The following is a 17,018-nucleotide window of genomic DNA, read 5'->3' as shown; positions in this document are numbered from 1 at the left end:
ATATATATATATATATATATCTTTATATGTGTGTGTGTGTGTGGTTTTAATTGAAGCTTTATGTATCTGATGAAGTCTGACTGAATAAGATGAAAAAGCTGTGATTTTAAATGCATTTCCACTTTTCAAACTACCATTAAACCAGCTTATTTTTTCAACTGCAAGGCTATACTGAGGTCCTATTCTGTGGTACCTGACTTAGTCTTGGTTTAAGTTTATCTGCTGGGTGCCTATTTGAGTTTCTTGGAGTTATTTGGTAATTTTCTCAAGCATGGATAAGGAGCTTGACAGTACAAGTGATTGCAGAAGTGGGCCAAACGAAGAAGCTGATTGGCCAGCTCACTGAACTGATTGACCTCTTAACTCCTTTGAGCCAATCCGTGATTGAATTGGCCACAAGGCCTGAAATAGGCAGATACAAGGAGGTTATGAATGCTGGAGCAAGTGAAATTAGATGGCGGGCATGATGTTCATCTGAAACAATGTGGATTTTCAAATGGAAATACTGAAATAAATCAAGAGGAGGGTTTTTTTCATGCACCAAGCGTTTTAAAAGCAATAGGCTGTCTACCTTTGAGAAATGAAGCAGAAAAAGTGACCATTCCACTGGGGCAAGGCAGCAGAGATGCCTTAGAGACTGCACAAAACATGGCAAGTAAAATAGACTTAAAGGCTGGTTCCAAGTTTCATTTTTCTCTAAATTTTCTGATAAAACAAGAACAGCATCGCCAATAACTGATTCATACAATGTTAAACTGAATAGAATGTCTAGCTTAATGTTAAAATACAGAATGCTAGATACTGAAAGTGCATATTTAGGGCAATGCATTACTGAAGGCGTTGTGCCTAAGGGCTTACGAATATGGAAATGTCCAAATAATGATGAATGTGGTGGTTTATTACACAAAGAGCTTATTGAAATTTTTGATAAATGTGGTTTTGATATGCTTAAAGCTATGATTAGGGATAATGAAAGGAATAGAGAGAAATTTCAAAAAGAGATAGAGGAAATTGATGAATGTATTAAAAATTATTTAATATTTACCATAGCTTCAAATAATCAGAGCTTTGGCCGGCTAACATTTACCTGAAATCATCTGGATGTATACATGAATTTAAGTACACTTTTATCTGCTCTTTTGCTTATAGTACTTTATTTAATTTATTTATTTGTGTTTTTCACTGAATATTAACTCAGCTGAAGTTGTGACTGTCTCTCTACAATTAGTTCCCCACCCACCCTCCCTCCCTGTTCTTGTTTTGGTATTAATGTTGGTGGCTTTGAAATTGCCCGCCCCTCTTGTAGATTTGTATTTGGATACTCCTTCTGGGCCCATCTCATTTGCTCACTCAACTGAGTGCAGTGAGATCATATTCTGATTTCAGGCACACCTACTGTGCACAAAGAGAGCATTTGGGAAGGACAACCCCTTGAGCATCTTAATCCTGCTCTGTTCCCTCCTTCAAAAAAAAAAAAAAAAAAAAAAAAAAATATATATATATATATATATATATATATATATATATATTATGACATACGCAGTGGTGCAGCGGTAGCGTTGTTGCCTCACAGCAAGAGGTTCTCCTGTTCAATTCTCTGCTTGGGTTGGGAGTGCCTTCTGGGTGGAGTCTTCATGTCCTCCCTGCGGTCGAGTGGGCATTTGAAAGACGTGTTGAATGGGCGAGCCTTAGTTGAAGGTTGGGCGTCGGGCTGGCATCTCAGCACCATAAAAAGCAACTGCCAATCATTAGCGGACCGGAGTTCTGCTGTGGCGACCCCTAACCGGGAAAAGCCGAAAGACAAACAGCAACATTCAGCTGCTCTTACAGTAACTGTCTTAGTTGCTCTTCTGTGTGCTATCTGTTCAGTTGCTCTTACTCTGCACTTATTACTGCTTGTTAGTAGCCTTCTAATTTACTGCCTTCTGCACTTGTTTTTTAGGCATTTGTTAATTTAATTGCATTTATTTGAACTGTATTTGCCGTAGTGTTGCTACATACTCGGGTGTGCTGGCCTGCACTACAATTTGTATTGTATTTACTGCTGTTTTAGCTGCTTTTCTGTAACAAAAAAAAAAATTCTAAGCTTGTTTCCTGCCTTTCCTGTAACTAGTCAAGTGCAGATACAGACTTGCTGTATCCAGAACTGTTGGTAAGCTTCTGAGCCCCCCAAACCTTTCTGTGTTGGAGGAAAGCCTTCTAGCTTATCAGTGGGAGTGGTAAGCACTAGCTAGCCTATCTACCACGGGAAGAGTGAGTCTTGGCCCTGAAACTGTAGTTCATTGGCCGTTTGGGCAGTTTTTCCATCTCTTTTTACTTTCTGGTTAAAAGCCCGTTTTGCGTTTGGTCCCTGCCTTTCCTATAACTAGTGTAGTCCAGGTACAGATTTGCTGTATCCAAGACTGTTGGGAAGCTTCTGAGCCCTCCCAAGCCCTTCTGTGTTGGAGAGAAGCCTTCTAGCTTATCAGTGGGAGTGGTAAGCACTAGGTAATCTATCTACCACAGGAGGAGTGGTTTCTGGCCCAGAAATTATAGTTTAGTGGCCGTTTGGGAAGCTTTTCCATCTCTTTCAACCTTCTGATTTAAAAGTCTGTGTTTGTGCTTGTTTCCTACCTTTCCTGTTACTAGTCTAGTCCAGGTACAGAATTGCTGTATCCAGGACTCTTTGTAAGCTTCCGAGCCCCCCCAAGCCTTTCCGTGTTGGAGGGAAGCCTTCTAGCTTATCAGTTGGAGCGGTAAGCATCAGGTAGCCTATCTACCACAAGAGGAGTGGTCACTGACTCAGAAATTGTAGCTACTGGCTGTTTGAGCAGTTTTTTTCCATCTCTTTCAACTTTCTGGTTTGAAAACCACACTTGTGCCTGTTTCCCGCCTTTCCTATAACTAGCTGGTTACAGAGTTGCTGTATCCAGGATTGTTAGTAAGCTTCTGAGCCCCCCAAGCCTTTCTGTGTTGGAGGGAAGCCTTCTAGCAGTGGGAATGTTAAGCACTAGGTAGCCTGTCCTCCACTGGAAGAGTGAGTTTTGGCCCAGAAATTGTAGTTTATTTGGCCGTTTGGGCAGTTTTCCATCTCTTTCAACTTGCTGGCTTAAAAACCTATGTCTGTACTTGTTCTCCGCCTTTCCTGTAACTAGTGTAGTCCAGGTACAGATTTGCTGTATCCAGGACTCTTTGTAAGCTACTGAGCCCCCCCAAGCCTTTCTGTGTTGGAGGGAAGCCTTCTATCTTATCAGTGGGAGTGGTAAGCATTAGGTAGCCTATCTACCACAAAAGGAGTGGTTCCTGGCCCAGAAATTGTAGCTATTGGCCATTTGGGCATTTTTTTTTCCATCTCTTTCAACGTTCTGGTTTAAAAGCCGCACTTGCACTTGTTTCCCACCTTTCCTGTAACTAGCCTAGTCCAGATACAGAGTTGCTGTATCCAGGACTGTTGGTAAGCTTCTGAGCCTTGCAAGCCTTTCTGTGTTGGAAGAAAGCCTTCTAGCTTATCAATGGGAGTGGTAAGCACTAGGTGGCCTGTCTACCTTGAGAGGAGAGGTTCTTGGCCCAGATGATGTTGTTTATTGACCATTTGGACAGTTTGTCTGTCTCTTTCAACTTTCTGGTTTAAAAGACCACATCTGCGCTTGTTTCTCATCTTTCCTGTAACTAACCTACTGGGTAGCACTAGAAAGCCTTAAACTGATACAAGCCTTCTAGCTTAGAAGAGAGACTTTGGAGTGATTATCAGTTTTCTGTACTTTCTTGCTGTACTTAACTGTTTTCCGCCTAAACACAGATTTTCCAGCATTTATTGTGATTTAAAAGCTTGTTTTTTCACATATTGTACTTATTTGACTGCCTGCACTTTTAAAAAGTTTTTTGTTTAAATAATTTGTTTAACTGTTGTAGGCTACACATTAAAGTGTGATGGCCTTTTCTGATCGTTTCTAGTCATTTAAAGCTGTTTTAAGTGTATTTTTTACTGTTTTTTCCTTATTTTTTCAAAAAAAAACAAAAACATTCCTTGTTTCCCACCTTTCTAAGCTAGTATAGTCCAGTTTTCAGGCTAGTGCTGAATTCAGGGCTGTGATTCTAGTTTCTGAGTTGCCCATCCCTTACTTGGATAGTAGGAAGTTTCTCTGTTCACCTGTGAGAGAGGGGAGCTTTGAGCAACCTATCTGTCCCTGGAGGAGAGGTTCCAACCCAGAAATTAGTAGTTTATTGGCCATTTTGGGCTAATTTCTCTGTCGTTCATTTCCCTACTATAAAAACTGTGTTTGCATGGTTTTGCGCACCGGGCAGTGCCGGTTAGCTACGGTTAAATTATTCCCGGCTCCACTAAGTCTCCTCTTCAGTTTTTTCCTTGAAACTAGTCTAACTCTCATCCTAAGCACTCAAAAAGCATCTTACAGTCCAGCACTTGCTCAGACCTAATAGAAAGCACTAATATACCCTGACACTGATTGCCCAGCAGGGCAAGGCTCTTTATTCACCCCGCACCAACCAAGTGACTAAGCAGCTCACCCTACTTCAGGCATGACCAAAGGGCAACTTCAGGTGCACTCTCCAGTCCAGCTGGTGAATCTGGGTATCCTGAGGCAATGATACAACTGCCTCATGTACACAGACAACCCTGTCCTCCTACCACAAAACACAAACATATGTGGCAGTTATACAGCCAAACTGGAAGCTAAGCTGTCTCCACCCAAGACTGGAACAAACAGTCAAGAGGAGAATGTTAACACTTGCACCACACCTCCAGCTGCACACAGACCTACTAAAGCAGCACTGGCAAAAAATACACATAAATACACAAAATTATACTCAGAGGCTCTAAATAAAAACCCGCAAAAGCATCAGAGACCTCCAAAACAGACACCCAAACAACCTGCACTTCCCGTCACAAACCAGACAACACATAAAACACAAAATCTGTGTGCCGCACAATCACAGCCCTTAAGGCGAAATAACATACCTAACACACTAGTAATAGGTGACTCTATAGTCAGGCACACTGATGTCCCACCCACTAGGCTGGACAAACAGAAGGTTACTGTTAGCTGCCTGTCGGGAGCCAGAATCTGCCACATAACACAAGCACTCAGGTCACTCCAGAACAAGTACCAATATGACTCTGTCATTGTTCATGTTGGTGTGAATGACCTGAGACGTACCTCCCTGGACTACATGAAAAGAGACATGGAAGAGCTCTCAGATCATGCAGCCCAGGCTGGCATGACCCTGACCCTGAGTAGCATCCTGATCTCACCAAGAATGATACCTCAGTATAAAGAAAAAATGATCAATTTCAACAATTGGCTAAGCTTCTGGTGTCATTCAAAGGGGATCCAGTGTCTTGTCAGCCTGGGATGACATGCTCGACAAGCCGCGTTGCTTTGCAAGAGACGGCTTGCACCTGTTACCCCTAGGCTTTCAAGTACTGGCCAAGGCTCTTGCTGCCCCCATAGTGCCTTTTTTAGGCAAGGCTCAAAAGTCAAACCCACCTCCATAAACAGCACAATTAACAAAAAACTGAGGGTTATGCTACTCAATGCCAGGAGTTTAAATCTCAAAATGCACGTGCTCGAAGCACTCCTAAGTATGGAGAACGTCGACATCTGTGCAGTAACTGAAACTTGGTTCAAAGCTCCAGAGAGCACCCCAGCACTACCGGCTACAACTCATACCATACGTTTCATCCACAGAACACGGACCGAAACACAAAAGGAGGGGGGTGTATCCATATTCATCAAGGATACCTACACCTCCAGGTTAGTGGCGCAGCATGATACCTTTGAGATCATCCATGTGCAACTAACATCGTGCAAATCTGCAATGCAAATTGTGGCCTGCTACAGATCACCCTTCATGACCCAGGACCACCGCTCCTCCTTCCTGGAGATACTGGAAAACATGAAGGTCGTACCGAACACCCTGATATTGGGCGATTTCAATTACCCTACTATTCACTGGGAAAACTATTCAAGTACAAACAACCAGGCCCAGCGCTTCCTGGAATTCATCAACTCAAACACCCTGGATCAGCTGGTAAACTCCCCTACCAGAGGTGAAAACATATTGGACCTGGTCATCACCAACATGGGCGACAGGTGCTCCACACCGGAGGTCAACCTGTCACTGGTTAGATCAGACCATAAACTAATCACTCTGGATGTCCACACCCCACCACCACCTCAACTAAGGAAACCACAGTAGAAAACTTTTCTAAAGCAAACTTCACCTTACTTAAGACAGAGGTGGTAAGTTTCACAGCCCCCACGCTAAAGGATAACGATGCCCAAGATGCAGAATCCTTTACTAATGCACTCTATGAGCATCTACAAGGATGCATGGATTGTGCCATCCCTAGCAAAACCAAGACTCACTCCTCTAAGAGAAGGAAACCAGTTTGGTGGACCCCTGCATTAAACAGGCTATACAATAGAAGGAGGAAACTAGTTGAGAAAAACAAATCCCAAGAAGGAAAAGACATCCCTGATCAGTGTCAGTAAGAAACTAAGGTCCCTCATGAAATCATCCAAGGCCAACTTCGAAAGAAAAATAGCCAAGAATTCAAAAGATAAACACAAAGCCTTCTTTAGCTATGTTAAGAATCTAAGTGGCAACTCACAGATAAGCACTGAACTAGTACAAAATATACTGAACCTACTGATATTGCCAACATCCTGGCAGATAGATTCATTGCAAACTTCACCCCCCTCTCGCCTCCAAAAGGGCCCACAACAATACCGAAAAAGTGCAGTGCCCCAAAAATCACAGACACACAGGTAAAAACAGCCCTTTCAAAAGCCAAAAAACACAGCGTCAGTGGGACCAGATGGTGTCCCAGGCTGTGTCTTGCACGAACTACACAATGAACTAACCCCCCCCCACCCCCACCTAAACACGCTGTTCAACCTCAGCCTGTCCACAGGCTATGTGCCCATAGAATGGCACACAGCAACAGTTATTCCTCTCCACAAAGGAGGGGCCACAACTGACCCTGGTAACTATCGCCCCATAAGCCTGACTAGCCTGGTCTGCAAGGCTATGGCGCGCATCATCATGGAACTCGTTAACAAAGACATTGGGAACCTCCAAACACTTGACCCGATTCAGTTTGGCTTTGTTAAGGGCAGATCATGCCTACTAAACCAGGTTGACTTCTTCGAGACAGTCACCAAGGCCATAGACGAGGGAAAGGTGGTTCACATAGCCTACCTTGACCTCGCCAAGGCTTTCAACACCATTCCCCTCTCGGGTATTACAGAAAAACTCACCAGCCTGAACATAAACCCCTAGGTTGCCAACTGGCTTACAGACAGAACTCACACAGTAAGAATAGCGGGCTCCAGCTCTAACTCTAAAACAGTCAAAAGTGGTGCCCCGCAAGGCTCGGTCCTGCGACCCCTACTGTTCGGCATATACTTCTCAAAAGTACAGGCAAACACAGGAGGACTATGGCTAACCAAGTTTGCTGATCACTGCAAACTGGGAGCCATAATTGACTCTCCGGCTGACATGGACGTTCTCCAAAAGGGCCTTACTGAGACAGACACCTGGTGTCATAGTCATGGCCTCAAGCTAAATGCCAAAAAATGCATAGTCATCCCATTTGGGAAAAACAAAACACCCACGAATTATCACATAAGTGGCAGCCCCCTTACTACAGAAGAGGTAATAAGAGATCTGGGGACCCAGGTAGATAGTAATCTCTCCTTTGACAATCATATTGCCAAAGTAGTTAAGAAATCCTTCTATGTGGCCCATCTAATTACTAAAGGGTTCACATCTAGAAATAAAGAGGTTATAGTGCCCCTCTACTCGTCACTCATTAGACCCATCATAGAGTACAATGCCCCATTTGGGGTGTACCTCACAAGACACTTCCAACAGCTGGAAAGACCACAAAAGTACCTCACCAAGAGGATTACTGGCCTCAAACATATGTCCTATGCAGCCTGACTGAAAAAAACTCCGGCTGTACTCAGTGGCATACTGCTTACTCAGAGGTGATCTCTGCCTGACTTACAAATCCATGTCCAACTCAGAACTGATGGACATGCTCCACCTAAAGAAATCCAAGTCACTTCGAGCCACTCGCTCTAGTGAGCTATACCTCATCACAGCAGTAAATAGAACATGCTGGAGGGATAGATTCCTGTCACAGAGACTCCCCATGCTTTGGAACAAAATTCCAAATTACATCAAGCAGAGCCCCTCACTAACACTCTTCAAGAGAAACCTTGACGCGTGGATGGGTAACAGAAAATACACTCCTGGGATCACTTCATTGGCTCTGCTTGACAGAGGATCAATTAATTAATCAATGGGGCGGCGAAAGCCGACCCACTCTGGCTTGGCTTATAAATGCCCTCGGGCAGATAGCCTAGTACCTACCTGTGAACCTATGAAAATAACAACTATTACAATATTAGGGTAGGCATTAATGAAAAATGTAATGAACTTATACACAGAAAGTTAAAGAAACTTGAAAGGGATATTAATGAATGTAAAAATCATACAAACTACCCATTAGCTAGAGTGAACAGAAGAAAGGAGGGGTGACATTTTAGTTATGAAAATGAGCAGTGGGGGGGTGATATTCAAGAGGGGGCACATATTAGTAATAATGTGGGTGATCAGGATGATTTTTCAGAATATCCCACATTGAGAAGATCAGAAAGGTTGAAAAATAAAGGTAACACAAATTATCAGCAGCAAAAGTTTCACTGGAGAGGGGGAGAATGGGGGGAGGAGGGGGAGAATGAGGTATTCATGACTGATATTACCCCTGACCCCCCCAGGTCCATGGCTTAACAGGGTATATTATAAGAGAAGCTGGCAATGAGTATAAATTCACTAGGGATGGTTTTACTGTTTATACTTTTAGCAATATTGTTTTAACAAGTGAACATTTTAGTCTTTTAGCAAAAGGTTTAAAATTCATTCCCCTAAAGAAAGGGGACTTGGCGAAAGTTCTTATGGACCTTAAAATTTTTATTAGAAAAGTAAACTTGGGTCTAATGTTGCCAGAAAAGAATAATGTAACCACTACATGTACCAAGAAGAGTACATATAACCCCCCCACCCACCCTCAGTGAAAGAATTTCGAAAAAGTGGTAGAAAATAGATTCAGAGAGGAATATAAGAAGGTTAAATACAAGGCAAATGTAAGTAGAGAAGAACGGAATGTGTTTGATGAACTGAGGGGGAATAAGGAAGTAAGGGTTATGAAACCCAATAAAGGTGGGGGGATAGTAATAATGGATTTAATTAATTACGAAGGGAAGATGAATACAATTTTAAATGACACCAGTAAGTATTCTAGTGTGTCGTTAAATGAGATTAATATGGCCTACAGGAAGATAGATGTGGTTTTAGACAACATGATGTTGGAAGGTCTGATTGACCAAAAAACGTACAATTATTTGAAAGTAACAAAACCTAAAATACCATCAATATTTGGAATCTCTAAAGTCCATAAGGATGAGATGGACCCCCCGCTCAGTCCCATAGTGTCAGCAGATGGGTCTAAGACTTTGCCTTTGGCAAAATTTGTTGACGCTAAGCTTAAAAAGTTGTGGCTAAAGAGAAGACAGATATTGAGGGATTCGTGGGGGTTCCTAAGGGACGTAAAGGATGAATTATGGAGTGATGAAATAAAATTTGTAACAATAGATGTCAATTTGTTTTCCAGCATCCTACATAATGAAGGGATGAAAATGTTGGAAGAAATAATCTTTGAAGATGGAGAACTCACTAGAAATGAGCAGGTAGTATGCTTGAATTGAATTGATTTGGTATTAAGATACAATTTTATATATTTTAATGGTGAGTTCTACCAGCAAATACAAGGAGTGGCAATAGGGACAGCCTGCGCTCCGACCTATGGAAACTTGATTTTAGCTAGGTGGGAGGAGAAATTTGTTTTAGGGTCCAAGTATGCAAGCCAGTGGAACTTCTATAGGAAATTCCTTGATGACATAGGCATTTTATGGAAGGGGGAGTGTAGAAATTTCAGATGAGTTTTTATGTTATTTAAATAATGCAACATCTTTTTTAAAAGTTCACATATAATGCTAGCAATGAAAAGTTGCAGTTCTTAGATATAGAACTTTTTCAGAAAGAGACTGAGTTTTGTTCAAAGCTTTATAGAAAGAAAACATTTTCTAATTCCTTTCTCCATTTTAATAGTGCGCATCTTGCCCATTACAAGAAAAATATTAAAGGACACTGTCTGAGCAAGCAGAATGGTATCAGAAGAAGTAGATTATGAAGAAGAAAGCAACCTACTTGAACTTCTCTTTAGAGCTAGAGGGTATCCTGACAGCCGTATTGCAGAAGTTAAAAGAGAGGTTGCAGTTGGTAGAAAGTCAAAATTTAAACCTGTATTAGGTGTAACAGAGGAGATTCTGCTAGGGCGTACAGTTACAGAGGAAGGAAATTTTGGTAAGGGATTAGTTTTAGAGTTTAATGCCTGTGCAGAACATATGAGAAAGGTAATCGAAAGCGAATGGGAAAAGTTTCTTAGTTTTACTGACTTAGGGGAATGTAGCAACCAACCCCTTAAAGTGGTTTACAGAAACTCCCAAAATGTAAAGTGTTTACTAGAGAATGCTCACAAAAGTGGAAGTGGTGATAAGAAAAGGAAGGGAACATATAAATGTGGAAGATGCAGTCAGTGTATTTACATATCAAAGAAAGAAAGAATATTCTTATCAAGTAGGAATAAATGGATAGAAAGTGCACAGTTTTATAATTGTGAATCTAATGGACTGATTTACCTAGCTCTGTGTGGGGAATGTGAATCCTACGTCGGAAAGACGGAGAGAAAATTGAGGAGAAGGATCTATGAGCATCTTTACGATATCCAGACTAAAAAAAGAGTCTAATGCTGTTTATAAACATACATTAATATGTCACAGAGCTTATTATTCTTTCTTTGTACTTGAACAGATAAAGAAGGAAATTAGAGGGCGGCTATGGGTGGAAAAGATTGAATATAGGGAGCTATGGTGGCAGTTGATTTTGGAAGACACCAGCCCACCAGGACTCAATGACTTATACCTCCATAGCCCCCTTATTAAAATTAAAAGCTGCTAAGCTTTGAAAGAAGAAATTGTGTTCTGTTCATTCATATTAAATGTTGTTTTACAAAAGAGCAACTAGAGGGAGTAAATACATTTTAAAGTTTTAACATGCACTCCATTAAGTAGCAAATTTTAACAGAATTAAACATTTTATTTAGTTAAATATGTTAAGCTGTGAAATATTATGTTTTTTTGTGCTGTCACCATTTTATACTGTCACCTTTAAGAGCTTATTTATGCTTTTATAGTGTGTAATTCATTCTTTGTGTACTTTTAATGTTTTAATGCATAAGGCACTTTGCAAGTCACATTTTGGTCATAATTAAGCAGGAAAATTGAGAATTTATTTATTTATTTTTGCATTCGTTATTTTATATTTGTTAACCAGGCTAGTCTAGCTGGATATACATCCATTTACAGTAGAGGCCCGGGGAGAAAAGCTCCACTAGAAACACTAAAAATAAGAAAGCAGTTCTAAATCTAAACAAGATAATAAGGATTATAAACAGCACTAAATGTAGTAGTAACATAGAAAAATGAAAAAAATATTACAAGAAATGGCATACAGGGTAAAACAACTGTTTTAACAGTATGATACAAGAAATAATTTGCAGTAGATAATACTTAATGTTCATAGGTAGCTCCTATAGGTTTCTATGATTATGATTTCTACAGTCAAGAGGTAGTGAGAAGAGATAACTTAATCAAACAAAGTAGGATCTTGTAAAAATATTAGTGAAGAGGGCATAGAATTAGTCAGGGTTACTGCAGGGGCATAGCCAATGAGATTTGAGGTGTCTTTTGAGATTTTGTTTAAAGAGGGGTACGGAGATGAGTGAAGTGAGTTTATTAGGTAGTAGGTTCCAAACGTTTCCAGCAGTGTTTGAGAACAGGGAATCCCCTGCCAAGTTGTTGGCCTTGATTATACTAACTAGTAGTTTGCTTGAAGAGCGTAATGTATAAGATTTTTGTAGGGGATGATGAGGTTAGAGAGGATAGGAGTGTTATTAGGTTGATGTAGGATTGTATGGGCAATGGTAAGCTGGGTAAGATGGAGTTGGTTTTGTAGTTCTAGCCAACCGAGCTGTTTTAGATTCTGACAATGGTGAGTTCTAAAGGGATTCCCAGAGGCAAATCTGGCAATGTTGTTGTAGGAGTTAACTAACTTGAGAAGATTCTTTTTTTTTTTTTTTCAAATTAGTGTATATGGGTGAGGCGTAAAGAAGAGGTGAAATTAGATGGGAATGGGTAATTGTGGTTCTGGCTATAGGAGTCAGGAAGTATTTAATCCTGTATAGGGAGCCATTTTTCTATTTACTGTTTTTATAGTGTTGTTAATATGGCTATCAAAGGTAAGGTTATTATCTATTGTAATTCCTAAGAGTTTGGTTCTGGAGTCTGGGGATATGAGGGTACCAATGTTAGATATTACTGAGAAATCTACAGGGGAGGACTTGCTAGAAGGAATAAAGAGTAGGAGCTTGTTTTTTTTTGGGGGGGGGATTCAAGAGGAGACAACATTTTAAGAACCATGTCTCCACAGTATTGAATACCATCTGAGTCAGGGATTGCAGTTCAGAAGAGGAATTGGCTGAGCACATGATTGTTGAATCGTCAACATATTGAATACAGGTAGCTTGGGGAATTACTAAGTATAGATCATTGATAAATAGTGAGAACAAGAGAGGACCTAGAATGGAGCCCTAAGGGACTCAAAGGGTGACTGGTAGGTGTGATATGTTCTCCCAAAGCACTGCCTGCTGTCTATTACTGAGGTAGGAATTGAACCATTGTACAGCCTGAGTGTCAAGAGAAAGGGATTTGAGAATATTTATAAGCAAAGGGTGGTTTACCATATCAAAGGCTTTAGAAAGATCATTGAAGAATGCTGAAGAGATGATTTTATTATTACGGTTTCTGTTAATGGAATCAGTGAAGGATAAGAGGGCAGTGGTGGTATTGTGAAATGGTCTAAAACCATGCTGGCTATTAGCTAGTATATTGTATTGAATTAAATGTTCTAGTAGCTGACGATGAATGCATTTTTCCATGATTTTATCTAAGGGTGATAGAAGGGCTATGGGTCTATAGTTAGAATATTCATATGAGTTACCACCTTCGTGTAGGGGTATAATGTGAGAGAATTTCCAGATGGCTGGGATAGTTCCCTCATTAATGGTCCTGTTAATAAGGATAGATATAGGATAGGCTACAGCTTTTGCAGCTTTTTGTAGATATTCAGATGGTATCTGGTCAGCAGAAGGAGTACATGGCTTAAGTTTTAGGAGAAGTTTAAAGATGCAGGTAGTAGAGATGGGTTGTAGTTGGAAAGAAGGGAGAGCGCTAGAATTGGAGGTAGAGAGGCTTGAGCTATCTGGGGATAGTTGACTGGATAGAGATTGTATAGCTTCTGTGAAGAAGGTATTGAAGGCATTGGCAGTTTGCTGGGGAGAGTTAAGACTAGACCCTAGTGGAGCTGGAGTACTGGAGTGCCCTGGTTAAAGAAGTCTATTGATACTTGTCCGGAACTTTTGTGGAGTATTTTGGTGGGTTTGTTGCAGTTTGCAATAAAAGTTATTTTTGTCTGTGAGTACAGCTTTTTTGTTGTATTTCTCAGTTGCCTAAAAGTTTGCTGGTCTGAGATATTTTTGGTGGCACACCACTTAGCCCAAGATTTGTTCCTGATTAGGATGTTTTGTCTTATTTCTTTTGAGAGCCAAGGGGCTGGTTTTGACTTGATTCTAATGGAACGCTTAGGTGCATGTCTAGGGTAGTTAAGAATTTAGAGTTAAAGTATTTAACAGCCTCTTCAAGTGGAAGTCTTTTTAGAGGGTTCCAGTCACATGGACTCGGCTCAATTGCGTAAGGTTAAAGTGTTTGGTATTCTGTGAGTTTTTATATCTGGGGGGGTTCAAATTGTCATTCTTTTGCCTGATAATATAGGTCAATGAGTGATCGCTTACATCATCAGGTAAGGTTCCTACCTTATAGGTTTGGTGATGTTTATTGATAAGAATCCAATCTAAGGTGCTCTCTTTTTTGCTTGGTTTGTTTATTCTGGTTGTGGAGTTGATGGTTCGAGAGAAACCATGAAGATTGATATGGGAGGTAGGTATTGGTTATTTTAATTGGTGGAGTATTTTGAGGTATATATATATATATATATATATATATATATATATATATATATATACATATATATGTGTGTGTGTGTGGGTTTAATTGAAGCTTTATGTATCTGATGAAGTCAAACTAAATAAGACGAAAATGCTTTTCAAACTGCCATTAAACCAGCTTATTTTTTGAACTGCAAGGGTATACTGAGTTCCTTTTCTGTGGTACCTGACTTTATCCTAGTAAGGTTGTTGCTCAGACAAAGCTTCCATCTTTTTGCAGTATGGGTAGCCTTGGCTTGAGAGTTTCTGGCTGGCACGAGCTTAATATAACGGCCAAGTTGGTTCCGAGAGTCAGAACAGTGACCTTAACAGTCAAGAATGAATGAAGATCAACAACACAGATGGAAAGTTATGGTAAGAACATAACTTCTTTTTCATCTACTTTGTTCCAGGAATGGAATAGTTGCAGTTGCCATATAGATGCTTTGAACTGTATTTTAAACTGCATTGCCATCGGGTAGCTAAGCACCCACTGGAAAATACTGCAGTCAAATATGTACTCTACTAGGAAAATGGCTGCCCAAACAACATGTTTCAAGAATGCTTCAGTTGTAGACGTGCCTTGGCCAGCTGGTCTTTGATGCAAATCTTTAGCAAGTATTGCTGTCTTGGCCATGTCTCATGTAGTCAGGCTCCCCTTCTTTTGGTACTTTTTTGTTTGGAACTCAAGGTTTTGAACTTGTTCCTTGGGATGCCTTCCTGCTGTTTCCATCCTGGTGGTCATTGCTTGGAACTTAATCCAACTCCAGTAATTGTCAAGTAAGATGTTCAGATAAATAGGTATGCTGTTGTATATTACTTGTTAGCATGTTATCTTTATTATTATTTACTGATTTGTAGGAAGAGAGACCAGTAGCTGCTGAAGTCAAATTAGTGTGCTTAGAAGTTAGGTGAAGTTTTATAGATTAAATCTGACATCACAAAATATCCCAGCAGTGAACGTGCACCTCTGAGTATAGGGTCTTCTGAGAATAGTGTGTCAAATGGTGATTGGTTAAGAGACTAAAACTAACCATAATTCCCATCAAAGATGATCCTCTTGCACGTGTTGATATGGTATCTTTTTATTTGAGCAAGGCCATCTGCAGTGGATCAGTGGATACTTAGTCGCAGACTTTCACACCAGTTTTAACCAACTGTTCAATACAACTAGGAGATGAATAGTTCTGTAACTCTGTTAAATTTCTAATGTGAAATTCATACTTGGACATGTCTTGCATGCCTGTGCTTGCTTAAATGTAATGTAGGTAAAACTGGGAGCACATGGCTGGATTTTTCCTCCTTGACTTGAAGAATGAAGCTGAAGTCTTTTTTTGGTCTTCAACTTTGAAGACTGTTTTAGTTGTCAGTTTGAGGGTGGAGGCATGAAGTGGGGACATTACCCAGAGTGCCATCTAATGACCTTACTACAGTTCTGCCCCTGTGTGTTGGAGGCAGGAAGACTGAAAGTGTTGTGCTGATGAGAAGATCCACAAGATGTTCTCAGCCATTACCTTCAGCAGAGGCCTAGCTGGCCGACCAGCTGAGGAGGGCAGTAATTAGATGTATGAGATTTAACAAGAAGTTAATTGTGTACAGTCCTTTTAATGTCGAATAACATATGATGTGTTTACCAGGTAATGTACTAAGTGCTACATATATATGTATATATATATATATATATATATATATATATATATATATATATATATATATATATATATATATTATTACTGCTATTAATTTTCAGTCTGGATTCAATGTAGTTTATGTAAAGACATGCTAGATATTTCACTGAATGACACCATAACATTATTCCTGCAAAGTAGTTCTTCCAATTATAATTTGTTTTATTTTGTATTCCAGCTGTCGTTCCCAGTGTCTCAGATATAACTTGTGATAAACCACACCCCAAGAGGGGAGAGAAAATTACCCTCTCTTGTACTGCATCTAATTTTTCTCCAGATGAAATAAGATTTGTTTGGTGTAAAGACTTGGAGAAATCTAAAATGTGTCCAGAAGAAGAAATAAAAATGAACAGAAATGGACTTTATTCTGCAGTTTCGAAATTCCACGATGTATGCAATGATGCAAAAATGGAAATTACCTATACCTGTGCAATTTATCACATAAAGACTGGTATAATAGAGAAGGAAAAAACAATACAGTTCTCCTAAGGCAAGAATCCATTAAGAAAACTACATTGCATCAAAGAAGATTGCTATAGTAAACACAAAGCTCAAGTTAGATCAATGCACACCTTTTTTGAACTTCGGATAATAATGTTGATTAATTACATTGCATTTACAGAAATGGTTATGATTTAGATGTGCACCAAAGAAAAACAGGCCCCATTTTTACACTTGTCTACAAGAAGTGTATTGGTTGCATACTTCTCAACCAATCAGGGACAAATTTCATCAGAATCTGAGACAAATGGAGAAATAATCAGGGACAAATGGAGAAATAATCAGGGACAGTTGGTGACACTTAAAATGTCAGTGCTATTAACTTGAGACATTCACACATTAAGATAATGTGAATTAATATGCATTTTCTCAAGAAAAAGAAGTATATAACTCCAATTATTGTCATTATTTATTAAGTGTAATTCACCATCTTTTCTCCAAAAATCATCAGTTTTAGGAGGGATTAAGAGGCACATAGCTAAAATCTGAGTCAAAATCAGGGACAGTTGAGAAGTATGGTTGTAGGTACCACAGTGGTGCAGCTGTTAGCATGGCCAATCTTACAGGTTATTTCCTGGGTAGGATATCTTCTGTGTAGA

At 40.0% G+C, this 17,018-nt stretch overlaps 1 protein-coding gene across 1 annotated transcript in view; it reads left to right on the top strand.

The window, feature by feature from the left end:
* LOC122810504 overlaps positions 1–16,785 on the top strand; it is a 947,661-nt gene extending 930,876 nt beyond the window's left edge. The window contains exon 10 of the mRNA XM_044082086.1: positions 16,097–16,785. Coding sequence (XP_043938021.1) covers positions 16,097–16,407 — 311 coding nt within the window. The 3' untranslated portion in view covers positions 16,408–16,785. The remainder of the gene's footprint in view (positions 1–16,096) is intronic.
* The last annotated feature ends 233 nt before the right edge of the window (positions 16,786–17,018 follow it).

This window comes from Protopterus annectens, chromosome 9.part0, assembly GCF_019279795.1.
Source record: "Protopterus annectens isolate FY-2018-M chromosome 9.part0, PAN1.0, whole genome shotgun sequence".
In the NCBI taxonomy this organism is placed as follows: Eukaryota; Metazoa; Chordata; order Ceratodontiformes; family Protopteridae; genus Protopterus; species Protopterus annectens.
This window is presented reverse-complemented; position numbering and strand designations above follow the sequence as displayed.